This window comes from Agelaius phoeniceus, chromosome 1 (assembly GCF_051311805.1).
Source record: "Agelaius phoeniceus isolate bAgePho1 chromosome 1, bAgePho1.hap1, whole genome shotgun sequence".
Taxonomy (NCBI): domain Eukaryota; kingdom Metazoa; phylum Chordata; class Aves; order Passeriformes; family Icteridae; genus Agelaius; species Agelaius phoeniceus.
Genome location: NC_135265.1, coordinates 37,319,001 through 37,338,808, shown reverse-complemented (window position 1 = coordinate 37,338,808; position 19,808 = coordinate 37,319,001). Strand labels below are relative to the sequence as shown.

General features: G+C 38.9%; 1 protein-coding gene across 7 annotated transcripts in view; it reads left to right on the top strand.

Moving 5' to 3' along the window:
• The window catches only part of SATB1 (SATB homeobox 1), a 92,042-nt gene that overhangs the window by 6,138 nt on the left and 66,096 nt on the right, over window positions 1-19,808 (top strand). For 3 of the 7 annotated variants that reach the window (XM_077176587.1, XM_077176586.1, XM_077176578.1), the window contains exons 2-3: window positions 15,538-15,773; window positions 19,542-19,718. In XM_077176587.1, the coding sequence (XP_077032702.1) occupies window positions 15,563-15,773; window positions 19,542-19,718 (388 nt within the window). In that variant the 5' untranslated portion in view covers window positions 15,538-15,562. The other 4 variants (XM_054644935.2, XM_077176584.1, XM_077176580.1 and 1 more) reach the window with 4 other exon arrangements.

The window sequence follows — 19,808 nt, the reverse complement described above, 5'->3', positions numbered from 1 at the left end:
CATCATACACACCCTATATTCCTACTTCTATTACATTAAATAAAAGACAGAAAAGAGAGGAAGGAAAAGACAGTGGGAGAGAGTGTGCGTGCATGCGTGCAGGGTCTCAGAAGGACCAAAGGCAAAAAATGAAGTGGAGAGGAATTCCATACTGAGTTTTAAAATGTTTATAATCAAAGATTAAATTAATATTTTTGTGGGGAGTAGTATTAGAAAGATTTTAAATCATTAGTGCTTTTCATCATAGGTGGGCTTTCTTGATAAATGTAAGAAGTCTCAAGAATAATTAAAGGAATCTTAAAACTTAAAAATGACAGTTTTAGCTTCTAAGGATTCATTGTAATATAATAATACTGTATGCTTTTTAGTGTTACTTCTGCACTAGACATTTAATTACAGTCTTTGTGAGACATGTTATCTGTATAGTAACCAGTGCATAAAAAGAATGATATTTACTTTTACATACAAGCTCTTGCTTGCCAGCTTTCTTTTTAAGATTATAGATTAAGATCTCCAATCCAGAATGTTCATGACTTCAATGAAAACAACTTAATTTGACACAATTTTGGGGAGGAATGGAGCATTTATTGTAATAGTACTGCTTCTCTAGTCATACTTTTGCAATAATACTTGAACTGCTGTTTAGCAGTGGGGTTTTCTTCTGTGCAAGGGCCCAAACTCAGCGTTCTTTGCTTGTTCAAAGGGTAGATTTTAGAATATCAAATGAAAAAGCATGTCTAATTTTTTTATTGAGAAGTAGGATTAAAAAAACTTCTAAGCATAGTGTGGTAGGTTTTTCACAGGTACAGTTTATTGCTGAGAGGAAATTTGGAGCTTGCTTTTGCTACATCAGATATTGACTATTGTCTGAAACATGCACTGGATAATATGAATTTATGGAATTCATAGTTTGGTCCACCCATTGCTGTGAAAAAGTGAGTACATTTGCAAAAAGGGTGCATAAAATTAGTTTTTCTCTTGATAAGTTTCCAGATTGCCCTAACTGTGGAAAGTGCTCCTCAACATAGTGAACTTCCCACAGTTCCTAGGTTCCGCACTGCCGTCATTGCAGGATGAGGCATGAGGGAAAAGAAACTGCATCCAGCTGTTTTAAAGCAGAGCTTTTCAGTCGGTAATGTCTATCATACATCTTCTTTTAGGTCCTATTTCTCATTTCTTACCTAGCAGTCCTGGCCAGGAACGGTATGATATAGGTTTTGAGCCCCTAGTTTTGGTATGCTTTGAACGAAAATCTCACAGTAAAGTCAATCGGTCAAAATCAATCTCTGTCCCATTGACTGTATTTTATTGACTTTCTTTTTCTTTTTTTCTTCACTTGACTCACTGAATACCATAATAATTTTTGCCATTCCTGATGACTTTCGTTACAATCTTTTCAAGACAATTTTATGGCATGTTTGCATTTGAAACTCGTGATTCCACTACTTTATTTGGGCTGCGAGCCCTACAAGTAACCGACTTCTGCATTGCCGCTGAAAATGACAATTAGGATACTCATAGGTGTAGTTATTGTTTTCTAAGCATTCCAGAAGAATTTTATGGATACCATGCAGGAGAATTGAACCAGTAGAATTTCTTTATATGTTTGGCAGGATGACAGATATGCCGTAAGAAGCATTATACTGTCTGATAAATTGCATTACCAAGCACTATTTCTTATAGGTTCTGTCTCTTTAAAAATGCAGTCTCCTCTATTTGCCCTATTAATTGTTGATATGTTGCCATCCACGAGACAAAAATTAGAGCTGTAATTAAATAATCATGTGATGCTCCTTAGTGCCAGTGAGAGCAAACTCATTTTTCCAGGCCCTGATGGTCACTGATTATTGTATTACTACTGGCTTGCTTTATTTTTTTTTAATGGCTCTATATTGCTGGGTTACCTAACCACTGCCCTTCTTTTCAAAATTAAAGGAATTGAAGAACATTAAGTCACTTAATTGGCCAGTAGTCTGTGGGGATACAAAGTAGTCATACCTTCTCTGCTTTTTGGTCACTCAATTGGTTCTACTGGGAGAACTACATCAGTGGTGTGGTTGTGTGCCATTTAATTTACACTGGTGTTTTGGCTGGGATGGATGCATATAGGGAATGCCAGGAGAATTACAAAAGGAGCAGGGTATTAAAATTCAGAAATGATTAAAATTGAAATAAAAGGATGCTGCTGCTTTGCCAGTACTCTGGCAGTCATAATGACACATAGAGATTAGTTTCCACCTTCATCTTTTCCTTCTTTCTCATTTCCTCTTGTTTATTGTTGACACATTTTCCTTATGTCTCTGCTTCTCAGCGCTTTTTTTTCACTGTTACATATTCCTACTTTTTCTCTTTCCTTAAGCATGGAGAAGCTTACTTAACCTTATTATAACAATAACAGAATAGGTTATTAATATTTAATATGCACATGATTAAAATTTCTCTCTTAAACATAGGTCAGCTCTATTATTAACTGACATGTTATTTTTCATTAAAAATTTTTATTCTGCCCTTACGGTTTCTCAAACACCCTTTACTTTGGTGGTGATTTAACACATAATGTTTAGAAAACTGTGTTAGGCTAGTGAAAAAAAAGAACTTACCAGTCATGGATAATCAATTATGCATGAATTCAGATATAACAGATGGAAACTGGTGAGTTAAAGTTTCTCTTTAGCTTCGTGATTTTTTTGTTTTGTTTTTGTGACACCTGTCTCTTATGTATAGATAAACATCTAACATAGCATACTGCTTTTCATGCATCTTTGTGTTTTTTGCTTTTTGGGTTCGGGTTTTTTTTTTTCTTTTTGGTTTTGTTGGTGTGGCATAAACTTATTTTCCCCTGTTTATAACTTACTATTTTTAATTTGTTTGTCTGTGAGCATTTCTATACTGCCTGCCTTTTCTAGGACTGAAGTGTCCTGTGATGAAGCAAGCATTTAATCTTCTAATAAACTACACAATGTAATTGGACCTTAAAATTGTGTCAGCACGATATTTTAAATTATAGGAGTTCATTTTTGCCTTCAGCTGCTCATGGACTATAGTGTTATGACATTAAAGCAACAGGGTAGACTGCGGCTGGGCATATGTATTCATATATGCATATATGCACATTCTTGTGATTGTGATACTTATATAGGCGTTCCCTCCAAAGGCATTAATTAAATTTCTTTCAATCATTTGACAATGAAGTAGATTGCTTTACTGCTTTTTATTAAAAAGTTCAGTATGGACTGAGCACAATACTTCTTTTGGTCATGGAAAAAATTTTACAGAACTAAATCAAGCAAAAATGACAATAACTCTTTTGATATGCCCATAGCAATGACCACTTGGTATTAAGTAAATGAAGATCTGAATATGTTTTCTTTTTCCTTTTATACAAAAGTATTTAAAAGAGTTTTAAGCATGAACTTAGATGTGAGATGTGTTTCTGTGTAGTTCATTCGTGGCAGCATATTGAGCAATTCTTGTATTTGAAGGTGTTTGAAAAATATGGGGGTAAGTTGATTTGGATGTTATTTTTCTACAACTGTAATAATTTGGAGCATTTCTTCACCTGGCCCCATCCACTTTGGAAGTGGCACATTTGAACATGTGGTGCAGAGAGGTTTTCCATCTGTATATCCATAAAGGAAAAATGAATTGAGAGAATGCACTGCATCTTTCATGAGCAGAATATTCCAAAACTTCTCATTTTATGAAGATTTGTGAAGGAAAAATCTAATACAGGAAGGAGTTTGTAGTATAATCTGCCAGAAGTAAATTACAGAGAAGACATCTTTCCTCAGATATTTTTGTATTTAACACAGGAACTAACTTTTTACACACCTGTTAACAGCATTTCCTTCAAGTGTTTTCATGAGTATAAATTACTATCATAAATATTAACCAAATTTTGCCCTAAAAATACTGTATTCTAGTGAGTTTCCAGCTGCTGCTCTCCATCTCAGTTTGTTTCCATTGTAGCCACTTAGCAGGAAATCTAGAAACATGGTTGCTTTAAGAAAATATATACATCAAATACTTAAATATATGTTTGTTAATTTCTCTCTTTGTATGTGTGTGTGTGTGTGTGTTTGGTTTTGGTTTTTTTGGTGGTTTTGTTGTTTTTTTTCTACATCAGAACAAGTATGTTTAACATTTTGAAGTTATTTGGTTTTGCTTTATGTTGTTTGCATTAAACTAAGCATACTCTGACACATGTATAAATGACCTTTACCTTAGTGACACTTCATATGCTAAACCTTTTTTAGTTAGCACCTGGTAATATTAACAGGTATCTTGTTCCTTAAAAGAGCTGTGAATATTAACAGCTAATTCCTCCTGAAAAGAACTAAAAAACTCATTAATTTCATCTTTGTTACTGTGGAATCATCTGAGTTTGAGATTGGAAGGAGCCCTAGAAGAAAATGCTAATTTGGCCAAAACCACCAACTTTCATTTTGTTTTACACCAAACCACACATTTTGCATGTATTTCATGCACAGTGAATATTGACTCCTGTCAAGTTTGGCCGTAATTAGATGCACAGTTTTACTTAAAAGGTTTTGAACCGTACAAAAAGTGCAGCAGAACATGTGCAGAGTTCTGAGTTAATGAAACTGGAAACAGGACATTTCATGTGGTTTTGTGTTTCATAATGAAAGTTTGACATAGTTCAATTCATCAATCAGTTCTAACCATTTCCTTCGACTTAAAACTCTTCCATGTTTTCAGTTTGTGTCATTAGATTTTTAGTTGTATCATCAGGTCAGTGACAGAGATGATTCTTCTGTTGGTGAAGAATCCCTATGTAAAAACTCACCATGGTTTGAGCTCTACAGCACGAACATCTAAGTCTACATAATAATATTTTAATCATCCTCTGTAGGGCTAAGTGCAACAGTTCAGATGTTTTCTACCGTAATGCACGGCTTTGCTTGGGCTGTGTGAAATTCATCCCTTCCCAGAATTGTTGGATCAAATTTCTGTATTTGTAAAAGCATACTAACTGGGATAGAAGCACAGTGGTTGGAAGTGAGGGAAAATGAGTCACAAAATGGAAAAAAAAGCAGAACCAGTCAAAAAATTGCAAACAACATTGAAAAACACTTAGGAGATAACTTGCTGTAACTTTCCTTCTAACAAGTAAAAATAACAGGAACTGTGGCTTTCTGTGTCCAGGGATCATGATTTACATACTCTTAAATTAATAGAGCTTCTCTTCAGACACATCCCTAAAATAACCACTTATCAACTGACTCTTTTAGGTAACAATTATATGCCCATCTCATGCCTAGGAGTTATCTAGTGCTGTGATGATGAGGGAGCAGGAACCACTCTTTTTTCATCTCTCAGTGTCCCACATTAAGCATCTTCACATGAAAGACCTAAAAATTATACCTCTGGGTAGAAAGCTGTGAAATTAGTGACCTGCTGAAGATACATTTATGACATGGGAAACTTGACTGATCCTAAGATGCCAACTTTCCTCCTTTCTTCAAGCTGCCTAATTGCATAAAATATTATTATATAAAGCTCTATTGCATTTTTTAATTTGTTCTTTTTTGTGGAAGTTGTTGGCTGTAGTTGCCACATGGAAATTACAAGCATGACTCATCAAGGTCCTAGTCTAGTGTTAAGGATGGAAGAGAATACGGTCTTCAAAATGCTTTTTTTAAAGTTGGAGCTTTTTATTTGAAGTGGTTCTAAAGTCCACAGTCATAAAACATACTGGCTTATATTAAATGACATATAGGTAGTGTTTGTGGGAGTTTATGTCCTACTATTGATAGCAAAAACTGAACTCAGTTTGTCCACATAGCAGTCAGGAGACAGTGCAACTACAGAGTAAGATTTATGTGATTAACCACTAAAATTGATTGCTCTGATCTTTTTATGGGAAAGTGGGCACCTCTCTATTACAATTTTAAGCAGCTAAGATTTCTTGTGGCAACCAGGGGTGAAAGACTCACTTTTCTCATTAGCTCTCTTGTTCACCCTTCTCTACATCATGCCAAACAGATTTGTTGGACTTTACTCCATAATTTTCTTCCAGCATTTTGCCTCTCCGTGACTCACCAAGGGGTGAACTGAAATAACTGTTGGGGCCACATCTGCAGAAGTATGTATTTACTTCAGTTGCACAAGCATCTTAGTCAAAATAGACATACAGCTACGAAATCACTTGCAAAAATGGGTGCAGTAGTTTGACTAAAAGTAACTTGTTTTATCCATAATCACATTTTGCATATTCTTATTCAACTCCATTTTAAAAAAAGATTCCATGATTGAAGTACATTGCTGATAATATTTGCAGGAGTAAACGAGCCTTGTCACAGAGGCAATCAATAGGGAGATGTCTGTTTGTATATGATTTTACATATCTGCAAGCTAGCTGAGACATCCAGCTAAAAAATGCTGCACCATGGGACACTGTGTAGATATCTGATACTTCCCAGGAGCCTTGGGGTCTGTAAACTAATGAATGCACTACATGTAGCCATATATGTAGGTTTTTCACCTCTGACAAATATGGTAAGGATAATTTACTTCACTTAATAACCAATTAAGTGCAGTTCAATACAGCTGACTATCGTAGGTTAAATATTCATTTTACGTAACTGTTTCAGGACATGGTGTGTGAGAGAACACAAACGAGCAGAAATTGCTCATGCAAAATGTGAGAGGGGACGACAGCTTGTGTGCGATGCCTTTCAGTGCTATGAATTTCATTTCATAGCACTTTTGCTTTTTGACAGGCATCCTATCCAGGCTGGGGCAGGTTGCAGTCAAAAAAATCTAGGTTGGTATGTAACTTTTGAGTTCAGCGTGGGGGAGGTCGCAGAATGCTGTGATTCACATTGGTGTGCATCGGATTCTTGGGTCGTATGTAAATTGAGATTGCCGCAGTCAGGTTGGTTGAAGCATTTGAGCGGTGTCAGGCACCTATTGTTGTTCAGGGTAAAGCGAAGGGGAAGTTGGTCTGAGGAGACTGAAAAGCAACTTTAGTCCGAGGTGCAAAACTTGTAGGGCTATGGGACTGTGTTGGAACAGCAGTGGTGATGTGCTGAGGTTTGCACAGGTAGACGTGGGAAAGGACTGTGGGGTGCATCCTTCCCCCTCAGCCAAAATAGGCACGAGCCCTCCGGGGCATCACCCACCTTCCGGCCACAGATGTTTACCTTCAGAAAGCCACGGAATGGTACTGCCATTGCCTTGCTGTCCAGCAGTACCATTACCCATAGATGTGCGCCTGTCACACCCTGCAGTGGGGGAAATGCACTCAAATTCCCACTGAAGAGAATTGTCCTGCTGTCCCGCTGCTGCTGCATGGCTCTGCATCACCTCCAGCATGGGATGGTGCTTACAGGTTGCCCAAAGGGCTGCAGCATTGTCAGAGGTACATATGTGTAAAAGCCAATCAGCCTGATCTCCCCAAAGAAATCTGATAAAAGAGAATACACAGCCATGCTGGTTTTGCTCTGCTGCCAGGTCATTTCTGTTTGCATTGCACAAGAGCCAAGCCTCAAGATTTGGGCCCATATTTCCTAATTTATTTTGAACAAGAAAATATTGGAACAGAGACCTTAGGAGGCACTGAGGCAGCATGCCACACTGGAGAATTTGTTTTGCTTTGCAGCTACTGAGACTGCTGCTCGAGAGTTAATTCACCATGGGGTTGAAAATACGCAGCCCAACTTTTTAAATATTTGTCTTATTTCAAAATATGCTCGGGCAAAATGCATTTATATATAATAAAAACAGTGCAACAACTTTATTAAGGATTAATAACCTTTATTAAGCATATATTTGCCTGCTGTACGTTGACTAGAAGCTATGAAAAATGTGATGTTACTATTGCCGCGTGTTTAAATGATTGCCTGCATATGTATCCATGACAATATCTATTCATCTTCTGTTCTTTATATATGTTTTTATTATAAATATCTTTATTCTAGCTGAACATTTTAATATCAAAGTTGACACAGTGAAGTGCAAATTGGAATAGGTCAAATGAAAATCAGATATCTGTATCTTGAATTATTTCCAAGTAGTTCGGTATTGATAAGAGATATCTGATTGTTGTCTGTCAAGACGTAGCAGCCTTCCGTAATTCGTGCTTTCTAGTCAAAGCAAGGGTTTCACGCTCAGCTTTCCAAGTCTGTAGTAAATACTTTACCAGGCATAAGTGGTGTATGGGAATTAGATTAATCCATGTGGTAGAGAGTTTATAAGGTTTAGTGCATATATGCAATTTCAAGAAGAGAGTTCTTTTCCATAATCATTTATCTCAAGCATAGGAAGCATATGCACAATTATATAATTAACAGAATATTTGTTTGTCAGTGTTTGGTTATGTGCGTAATAATATCATTATTAGGCCTTCTGTGCTCCTGTATTATCAGATTGTTATCTCCCTGCTCCTTTAATTCACCATCTCTGCTTTTTAGATTAATCACTTTGTTTTAATCCAAACATTGTGTTGTTTTGGTTTGTCTTTTTTTTTTAACCAGGAACAGAATGATTTGTGAACACCAAAGCAAAAGTTATTTTAGAAGATTTTAATCTTTTGGTGTTGTTATTTGGTTTTGTTATTGTCATATCTGGTAATCATTTTTATAAGGTGGTATTTTAGTCCCAAATCTTGTTCCAGATCATATTTGCTCTATTCTAATCAGCTCTGCATCTCTTAAATTATCTTCAGTGTCCTTATCCTCCATCATGCTGCAGGGAGCATACTGCCAGCTGAAACTCTCACATCCTTCATGATTTTCTTTAGTGGCCAGTCCTGCGTACTGCTGAAGTTTAAGTTTACCTTATCAGGCTTTTCTGAAAAGGTTGAAAAAATAATACATTGATATTTTCCATTGTGCCCACAAAGTTTGGATTAAACTAGTTAATACAGTTTTCTTCCAAATATTCAAATGCATTGGGAAATACATACATATATATATATGTATATATATATTTTTTTTTTTAAGAGGGACTGATTGATACTCTATCTTGTTGAAAAAAAGATTGGTTTCTAAACAAACAACCCGCTAGACAGTTACCCCTTGATCATATGTTATGGAAGATGTCATCTACATTTTCCCTTGTTTTTCTTTGTGGAACATGTTTCTTTGGTTTTGGGTTTTGGTTTTTATTTTTCCTTTTCAGCAGTCTCGGTAATGATCTTAGTAAGCTTTTTCAAGACATACAACATAGGTACAACTTTTCATGTTTCATACATATGCCACCTCCACTTATTCTGCTTTGAATAATAGTATTATGTAACAGTGTATTCATTTTCCAGCCTTGCATTTCTTTGCTTCTGAGATTATAATCTATTTTATGCACTGCAGAATATGATAAATATTTCATGCATTTTGCCCTATTACCATTTTCTTTTTCCTGCATGTCCTATATGCTGTTTGTGCTTATTTTAGTAAACATCAATGTGGTTCTTTACCTTGTCTTGATGCATTCCTCTTCTTTAATAATAAGTAATATATGCGTAGTGCAAAATTTTCTCTTCATAGAATTAATGATTTTCCTTTTCTGTGTTCAGAGGCCATACTATTTTGTGTACTACAGGACTGGTATTAGCCTTCTCACTCACCTACTTTTGCTGCTGCCTCATGTTTGTATTTTGTTGTTGCTTTGTTGTCAGTTGTTTTAAAGTTACTGCCCTAAACATTTTGGTTATATACCTGTTTATGCAGTAATTCATGTTTTCTTTGGTCGATGATGCAATTTTCCCTTTAGACATAGTCTATTCAAACACTATGCATTTTATCAATAAAGAAGTTTAATTTTTCCCTTATCTCGCAGCTTGTACAAACTTGTTGCTTTCAAGTTTGTCTAGTTGGGTTACTTTCTTCCACGTGCATGATGGGAACACGCCATGTCTGTCTCGCAGTTACTTGTTTTGTCAATACTTTACCACCTTTTAGCTTTCACCTTTCAGGGGTGGCTTTCGGTCCCGCGCTGCGGACTTGACACAGGGGCAGTTTTGTGGCGTGGGGATGTGGCATCTGGCCGTCCCGAGCCCGGAGCGATGTATCGCTCTCACCCACGGTGTGTTGCAGCTTGCTCTGGTTGGCCGCGGCGCCCAGCGGAGCCACCAGAGCCGCGCTGGGTGATGCCTTCCGCGGAACGAGGCCGGTTTCACTCAGCCTCGGCCGCCTTTCAGAACCGTGGCTGGTGCTGTTCTTTCATCCCTGTCGGTATCGAAGGCGAGGGTAGGGAAGGAAAAACTTCTTTCCCCCACATGGGCCGCCGGCTCCCCGGGGCGGCCCCCGCGGCGCGTCCCCACCTGCGGGCCCTGCGGGGCCGCCGCCGCCGTGCACCTGCCCGGTGCGGCCCGCGCAGGCTCCGCGCCGAGGGGCGGGGGCTGCGCCAGCGCGGCGCACCCGGCAGCGCCGGCAGGATATTGTTCAGCCTTCACCCCCGCCCCTCTTCCTCCTCCTGCTGCTGCGGGTGCTGCGGCTGTGCCCCCATGCCCGTCCCCCCCGGCTCGCCCCCTCCGCCGCAGGCCCCATCTGCCGGGGGGGGCGCGCTGTGGCGCGGGGCGGCGCGGAGCGGGGCGGCGCGGAGCGGGCATTGTGCGCGGCGCCGGCAGGGCCGCCTCACCCGCACCCAGCGAGCTGCAAATTCGTGCGCGCCCGGAAGCCGCACGCCCTCTTCCCCCGGCCCCCCCGCTCACCTACCGCCGCCGGCGGCCGCCCCCCCCGGCCCGGCCCGGCCCGGCCCGGCGCCCCCTCCCCGCTCCTCGCTGCGGTCCCCCTCTGCCACCGCACTTCTGCCGACCCCCTCCCCCTTCCCCGGCCTCCCCTCCCCCACGCCTCTCTCCTTCACCACCACCACCACCTCCTCATCCTCCTCCTCCTCTGCCACTTTCTCTCTCTCTCCCAGGACGTGTCGGATGATCCGGGGCCGCTGGGGAAGGGCTCCGGGCAGCAGCAGGGAGGCTGCGTCCTCCTCCCGTCTCCGGCTGTGGAAAAAAAAAAAAAAAAAAAAGCCGGTGGCCTCGGTGTTATTTTGTATTAAAATGAGGAGGAGGAAGAAGAAGCAGCGGCAGCAGCGGCAGCGAGCGGTAGCGGAGAGGAGGAGAGGAGGCTGTGAGCAGGGGACGGCGGCGGCAGCAGCAGGAGGAGGAGGAGTAGTGATGAGTCAACTAATAATTTAATGGGGACAGAAACAGAGAGGGAGAGAGAGAGGAGGGGGGGGAGCAGAGCAGAGCGAGGCAGCTCCGTCCGGGGACACACACACATACACACACACACATATCCATGTAACATCCAGCAACAACCACCAAACCGGCCTAAATAACAACCATACCCAGCCAGCCAGGGGAAACGAGAATTAAAAAAAAAAAAAAAAAAAAAAAAAAAGACAAAATACATAGCCTACCATTATTATTCTTTTTCAATTGTTACTGGGGTTTTTTTGCTGGTTTGGTTTTTGTTGTTGTTGGCTTTTTGCAACCTTTCTATTTTATATTTTTTACCCCTTCTTGCGAGTAACTCTTCTCGGAGTTCCCAGATTTTCTTTTTTTTTTTCTTTGCAGAAGCAGAACCAGTTTTTTGTTGTTGGTTTTCTTTTTTCCTTTTTTTTTTTTTAATTTTTTTTTCCTAATAGGATCGGTTTTTTTTTTAAATTATAATTTCTCCCGGTGTTGGACTCGGAGGGAGTGAAACCTCGTCACTTTTTTGTAGTGGTGGTGGTGTGCCTTGTTGTGTGTTTCCTTCCTCCCCTCTGTTCTTTTTCTCTCTCCCCTCCTCTCTCGCTCCCTCTCTCCCCCCCGTCGCTCGCACAACAGCCCCCGGTAAATGAGAGGAGACAGGTCCTCTCTGCCTTTTTTTTTTCTTTCCTTTTTTTTTTTTTTTCCCTCCCCGGACCGCAGAGGCGAGATTAAAAGTGGCATTTTAGTGCCTTTTCCTGCAATTTTCTCTCCACTTTTTTTTTTCTCTTTTTATCTCCAGTAGCGATCTCTGGGGCTGAGGTTTCCGCAGAAAGTTTGGGGGCTGTTACGGTGTATATTTTTGCGGAGGGGGAGGGGAGCGGGCTCCTTCTGTGTGTGCTGCTCCTCTGGGTGCCTATTGGAGAATAATAGTGTAAGTGACAACCTAGAAGTAGACTTTCTGCTCTTCACACTGGATAGAAAAGCTGCCTTTTTTTTTCTTTGCTTTTTTTTTTAATAACCCCCTTTCTCACTTGATCCTTTATGCATTGGTTTTATTTTTGAAAGGATAGCTAGACTTAAATCACCCTCCACCTTAATTTAAACCTGCTACTTATTTTTAAATTATTATTATTATTATTAATTCCTCGTTTTGAGCGTTACACTTGTCTGATCAATTTGATCTGCAGCTCTGTCTTCCGTTGCTAAACCTCGAAAACTGGCTCTCTCAAAAGATATTTAATCTCTATTTTTTTTTTGTCCATTGCCATTTTTGCTCATGGCTACTCTGTTTCTCGCTATCTGTTTTTGCCCCTCCCCGCCTAGAGGAAAATAGCAACAAGAAAAAAAAAGAAAAAATAAGAGAATATTAGGGGAAGTAGTCCTCAGGTCTGCTGCCCCCCCCCCCCACCCCCCTTCAGAAAGGGGGGGACCTAAAAACATCAGTCTTGAACTTCTTCCTCTTCAAGAGCTCGGGCTGCAAAGGAAACCTCCTTTGTTTTTGTTATTTATATGCTGTCAAGTTTTGAAGTGGTGAGTTTCGGGTCGGTTTTGCTAATTTCACTCAGAAAACTGCAGTGTTTCTGTTTCTAGATAAGTACTTTGCTTCTTTGTCTCTTTAAAAGGTCACAGGGAAAGCTTGGCCTGGATTGTGAGAGCCATATGGAACGGATAAGTGCGGAGCCTCTCTCAAATGTGATTATGGGTTTTTATGGGGGAGGGAGGGAAGAGGAGGGGAAAGGCATGGGGAGGGGGCTGATTCAGGAGGAGAGAAAGAAATAATATAATACCGGCAGCGTTACATCGCGACAAAAGGGGATACGGCACCGACTCTCATTCAGAAATTGCGCGGTGTGCCTGTACGTGTACGCTGGCTCCGGGAAACTGTGCCTTGAAATTGTGCTCTTCTCTCACTGATCTGTGATGAAAACTTGTAGTTGTGAAAGATGCCTAAATGCGAAACCCAGGGAAACTCCTGGCCTGGAACCGGCGGAGATGATAGGTCTTTCCTGCCACCCTCTCCCTGGGCAGGCCATGCTGGTTGTTGCTCATCACTATTCCAAACTGAGGTTTCAGTGAACTTTAGCCTTGGGCATGGAGTTTAAATGAGTAAATTAGGTGTTTTATGTGCATGTAATTTTGCTTTGTAACATAAAGCTTTTTACAAGATGACTAAGCGGTGAAAGGATGCCGATGGGTGGGTATTCTCAGGCCAAGCGAAAATGACCCATTTGGTGTTTTGGTTGCAGTCAGTGTATTAACTAAGTGGCGATCTATCACTTTTATTCACTGTACATGATGTAGTGCGATTCTGACTCATGATGACTAGATACTTTTTGTAGCAAAGAACCTTCCTGCCTTAGAGTACTTCTGAAGTTGCCAAAAGTGATCAGGAATTTCTTGTTCGAAGCTTTTTTTTGTGTGTGTTTTCTTTTACTCTTCCCCCCCCCAACACCCCTTTTTTTTTTTTTTTTGTTTTGTTTTGTTTTGTTAATCCTCTTTTTCTTGAGATAGACCAGTCTCAGAATAGCAGCCCTATGGTCTGTTCGTGTTGTTAGAAACATCGGAAGATGTTAACAGTTTGAATCTGTAATTCTTTGCTTAGGTTACACTTAGCACAGTTTAAAAAATTCTTTTTGAAAAGTGGCTAAAATAGGCATGTTTACTGTTCATGAGACGCATGACCTAAAACAGATGGGATAAAGATGAATAGTGAACCTTAGCTTGTCACCTAACAGCATAAGGAAAAGTAATGATTGTCTGAACTTCATCTACTTGGTTGCATTCTTGAGGTTGCTTGTAAAGGTTTGAATTAATACATTGCTTTTTTCTTCACTGTATCGGGAAAAACAGGGTGATGTTCAAACAAGAAAAAAATAGTCTACAAAATTATCACTGGCATGTATACTAGTGACATAGAAGTGTATATATATAAAGATTCCAAGATATTTAGGCTCTAATAACTTGGCTATGAAATGTGCAGAAAATGTGCTGAATTATTAGCAATCTGAAAGAAAAGTAGCAATTATCCGATTCACACCAGTCTTTCTAAATATGACTTCCCCAGTATTACTATTTGTACTTGCTAATGTAAATACTGGTTCAAAGATTAATGTCTGTTGACCTGTCCTTAGTGATTATATTATTTATATATATATATATATATATATATATATATATATAACATAATTGTCTGTATAGTTATACCTTTCCCTGTCAGGGAAAGGTAGATAAAATACCTAACAATCACAACAGTATTGATTAGTGAAATCATAACCAGAAAGATGCCTTTGCTCTCAGCAAGGTTTTTTAATATAGTTGAAAAACAGGTTCTGATGAGTGGCAAAAATCCTTAAAACTTACTCTGTTATGCTGTAGGCTTGGAAGATTTTTAGTGATTTAACTGTATTTGTTATTCATGGACAGAGGTTTCAAAAATTTATAAAAAGGGAAGTACAAGCATGCTAATATATACCTTTTCTTAATTTGCTATTGAAATTCTGGTTTTTTGGTTTCAAATAGCTGTGTCAGCATCACCCAGGTTTTGGGGTTTTTTTATATTTAAGGGCATCAAAAGTACTGTAGAAATTGTAGAGGATTTTACCCCAGCTTTATGTTTGGGGAGAAACTATTCAGTTATTTATCTTAAGTGAATAAACTACTTTGTTTAACACTTGAAACTTAATATCTGAAAAATTGAATATTTTGAACCTTGCAAAAGTTGATAAACTCTGTATAATATGGTTAGGAAACTCAAAAGCAATCCTCTCCCGCCACTGCTTTCTGAAGTTAAATGGCAAATTCTTTTCTAACTTCTATTTTTAAGGGGGAGAGGAATTGTAAATGGACAATAGTCTACATCTCTAATAAATCTGTTGCTTCAACTTTAGTTTTAGCAATCTCTCTATTTTTGCTTGTCCATTTTATAATCAAATAGATCAAGAAATTTTTCATTAAAATCTTTCTCTCCACAACAAAAACATCCGCGAATAATAACAAACCTTTCTGTGAGATTTGTAACAATACCTGTCTTGGAGCACACACCTTGACGATCATCATCACTTATATGGGTTTTAGACTCTTTCAGTTTTAGGAGAATATCTCCAAAGATTTTTAAAATTTTTTTAAGAGGTACTCTGGTTGGCTTTTAAAAAACCATTCCACTAGATTATGATACAATCTCTCTGTAAACTGGGATATGAGGTAATTTTTGAAGAATAAGTTTGTTTCTTTTAAAAAAGGCATTTATTTTTAGTTAAAATAGTTATCTATTCTTCTTTATGAGCTTGTGATACATATATATCTGTCTCTGTACATGTGCAGGCTGTGTACGTATACATATGCGCACACGTGTACAACATATATATTTTTTTTTTTAATCATGGCAGGTGATCTTTAGAGGCGGGACTGAGTATGGATCATTTGAACGAGGCAACTCAGGGGAAAGAACATTCAGAAATGTCTAACAATGTAAGCGATCCGAAGGGTCCACCAGCCAAAATTGCGCGCTTGGAACAGAATGGGAGCCCATTAGGAAGAGGAAGACTTGGAAGTACAGGAACTAAAATGCAAGGAGTGCCTTTAAAACACTCTGGACACCTGATGAAAGCTAATATTAGAAAAGGTAACGCTTTTGATAATTCTGCATTAGAGAAATATGATTTATAATATTTGGGGGGGAAGCATACTTTTGCAGACTCTACTTCATTTATATTTCAGGATTAAAATCTCCATTCTAAAATACTATATTCCCAATTCTGATATAAATCACTTTTGGGAAATGTAAGGTTCATTCTTGGGTGGAGCATCTTGCTTTTCAGGGTGGAGTCTGATTTTTGTTAAGGTAAAGGCTAGCTACTGTGATTAAAGCAAATTCTTACATTGAAATATAAGTAATTTGGTGCATTAATTCTTTGAGTAAGCGCTGGGCTAAGAAACGCAAAAATATGTAAGAGTAAATACTGAACCCCCAAAACAAATTCTTCGCCTTTCCACCTAATGATGGTCCTATGATTGGAAGGGCAGCCGTAGTTCCATAGCAGTTGCAAGTTGGTTTAAAGGAGAGAGTGTAAATCTTTAGGTATCACATTGAAAAAGTCATTTATGATGTCAATCTTTGCAGTTTATTTTCTTAAGTACAATTCATTATTGAACAATGAACAACTTGGGTGTCATATTTTTCAGTGGCTGGTTTGCTGTAATTAGACATTTACACAAGGAAAAGGCACATTTAGAATCATTGATGTTTGTATATGGATGGCTTTTGTTTGCATTGAAAATACTTTTAATGGACAATAATATGCTAATTTTACTTATCAAGATTTGTAAGTCTTTTTGACCATGTCCTGCAGGCTTGCTAATTTAAATCGAAATATGCTGCATGTAATTTGGCATATATCTTAAAACAGCCCCTACTTTTCCTAGTATAATCAGTTATGTTTATAATCCAGATTTTTCTTGTATTTGCTAAGCAAAGTGCAAAATGCAACCAAGACTATTAAACGCACAAAGTTAGAAGGCAGAGGAATTTCATTGTGTCTGATGCATAACATTTATCGTACAATCATTTATTTTTTCCTCGGTTTGGCGAAAACAAAGAATATATTGATCCTGAAATGAACAGACACAGCAGTCCGTATTGTTAGATCTTTATCTATTAAAAATGGAAAAACAGCACTTCAGCAAATTCTTTGGCCTCTGCTCATGATTACCCTATTTATTGATTGTTTGCCAAGAATGTATGCATCTTAAGAAAGCCAGGGTAAGAGCATTAAAAATATAATTTATTACGGCTTTTCAAGCAGAGTGCATTAACATTGTACAGTGAAGCAGTGGGGCTGTATAAAAAGGACTTTCTGACGCCTGCAAACATATAAGTTCCATAAATTCCTAAATAGGAGATTTCAGCTGTCTCTGGTATTATGTGATATTTGCACAGCAAACTTTAATGCCAGGACAGTTTTAGACAAGGATTCTACAGACTTCAGTGCTCCTTATGGCAGACGTGCTGTTTACACAGACTCGTAAACCTTCAGCAAAAGCTCTAACACTGCCTTCAGGTTTAAATCATACTGTATTTTTAGCAGGGAGCACTGACCAATGCTCTCCCCTTTAATACTAGAAGGTTATGAAGTTGCTGCACTTGGAGGTCTTGCCAAGTACTAGCAGGAGTGATCAGCCAGCTGAGATTGTGCTCTCCTGTATAACATTTTTCACATTAACAGAAGGACACTAGTGACAGTTCGCTAAAAGATTTAGTGGCTTGATTTGTAGTCAGATGATACCTGTGTCGCACTACCGGGATCCACCTCTGTTAATCTATGCTGTGCCTCAAAATTTGGCCAGGAGGCTCTCCTGTGTTGTTTAAAGTACCACATTTCCCAAAATGCTGCAACTGAAGAAACCATGTACCTGGCAAAAAAAGGTGCTGATAAGCAGCAAAATACCTGTGTGTTGTGTCTGATCATAGCTTAACTTGTAGGAGCTGATAAGGGGAAAAACTAATATGCTTTAGCTGGTTTAGGATGTATCTGCACTATTTGTTAGAATGAAGCTTTGCTTACGCTTTATCTTCAGGAATTACTGGTGAAACTACTTAAGAATTTTGAGCCCTTACTCTGAGTCAGATGGTAGTAGGTAAAACATCAATTGTGAGAGCCTGAAAGGGAGAAAAAGCCCAAAAACCAAACCACCACCTTTTTGCAGATGAAATGTGTGTGTCCACAGCTTATTTAAAACCAGTGAAATAAACATCGCTTTGCATGTACTGCTTTTGCTTTGGTCTTCTCTCCCTTCCTGGCCAGTCTCACTCAGATTATAAAAAAAAAAAATTAAAAAGAAAAAAAAAATCTCCTTCCTGCACTACATGAATATTGGCAAGCTTTTGCTCTTGTGTTTCAGTCTTTCATGCTGAGCCTATTGGGCAAACTGGAGTGAGTTTGTGAGCTTTTCCTTGCAAGCCTGAAGAGGTTTGTTTGCCAGAGATTGGCTCTCTGGTGAACAGATGTATTTTAAATATACGTGCTTAAGAGGTATCTTTTTTATCGTGATTTCTTACTATACATTAGAGCACAAATCAGCAGATGTGGTTTTACTCTATTGTCAAGAGTAAAGCTTCCTTTTAGACTACAGCATGTCTGGTGCACCTTAGCAGGTTAGGAGGTTTTTGTAAGTCTAGAGGGCAGTGGTTATAGAGGCATTAACATTGTAGGACTAATTGGAGTTCCTGGGTGCCCTGTTAAAATAACCCTTGTCATCATTTATGCTAAAGATGATACCCCTCTGGCAGGCTGCCATAAGACAGTTCTGTACATCTCCTTTTAACCCTTCTCCTTTCTGTCATTAAGAGATCCTAACCTGTGCTGCTGGAGACAGTGGAACAGGATTGGAGCTTAAAACCACAGGTCATTGTGTCATCAATGTCCATCTGGGAGGCTGGGAGGGATTTTCATAAAGTCCAGGAGTCTGATTGCTGGAAGAGATTTTGTCCCTAAACCAGCTTGGGTTGTTTGTTACTTCTCTCTCTGTCATCAAAAGGGAGGAAAATAAAATAAATTAAAAGAAAAAAGAAAAAGGCAAAAGGAAAGAAAAAAGGTTACTTGCTTAATATTCTGTGCAGTGTATGGAAGGGTTTGCCATATGATGCTACAAAACTGGAAACTAGTAATTAACTTTCAGGCATGCCAAAATAGCGTTGTGGGATGTAAAGTGCGGGAGACAACAACAAGAACAACAAAAATAAGCCTGAACTGCAGGTACACTTCTTAAAGTGGCATTGAAGTAATGATTTGTTCCTTAAAGATGCAAGTGAAAGTAGTGCTCAATTGCACTCAGTGAATGAAGCACGAATTAGTGTTAACTTTTGCCTTGTTTCCTTGTGTACTCTTTTCAGAGTGAATGTATAACACACAAGGTGATTTGTTGTTGATGTTGAAACCAATTAAATATTTTTGGCAGGACTAAGAAAGTTTTAATGTTAACAAACAAAATTATGTGGCTGGTACTAAAATGGCTTACAGTGAAGACATCTGCAGTATGTATTTAGGTTCTCATGCTGCCTGCTACTCACAACAAATCAGGCAGGACAGAGAGAATCAACTTCTCTTCAGTCAACCTTGTTATTTCTATAGAAGGTAATTCTTTAAATCTGCATCTGATCAAGGGAGATAAATTTGCATTTCTGCCTTTCAGGGAGATGTATGTTTTGTAGAACTTTCTGGTTTTTGGGGAGGGTGAGGGGAAAGGACTCGGGGAATATGTTGATCAAATATTTGTGATGATTCTTGATGCCTCCTCTGCCTGTTTGTACAGGTTTTATTTACATAACTCTGTATAGACCCACCTACTCTACTATAACTCAACTTTAATATGTTAAATTTAATTTTTTTAATAGGAAGTATGCTTCCAGTTTTCTGTGTAGTGGAACATTATGAAAATGCCATTGAGTATGATTCTAAGGAGGAGCATGCAGAATTTGTGTTGGTGAGGAAGGATATGCTTTTCAACCAGCTGATTGAAATGGCATTGCTATCTCTTGGATATTCTCACAGCTCTGCTGCCCAAGCAAAAGGTAAATAAGATTATGAAATTGTACAATGAATTGTGTTTGTTTGTGGGGTCTTGGGGGAGGGGCGGGATTTTTTTCAGGAATGCAATGCAG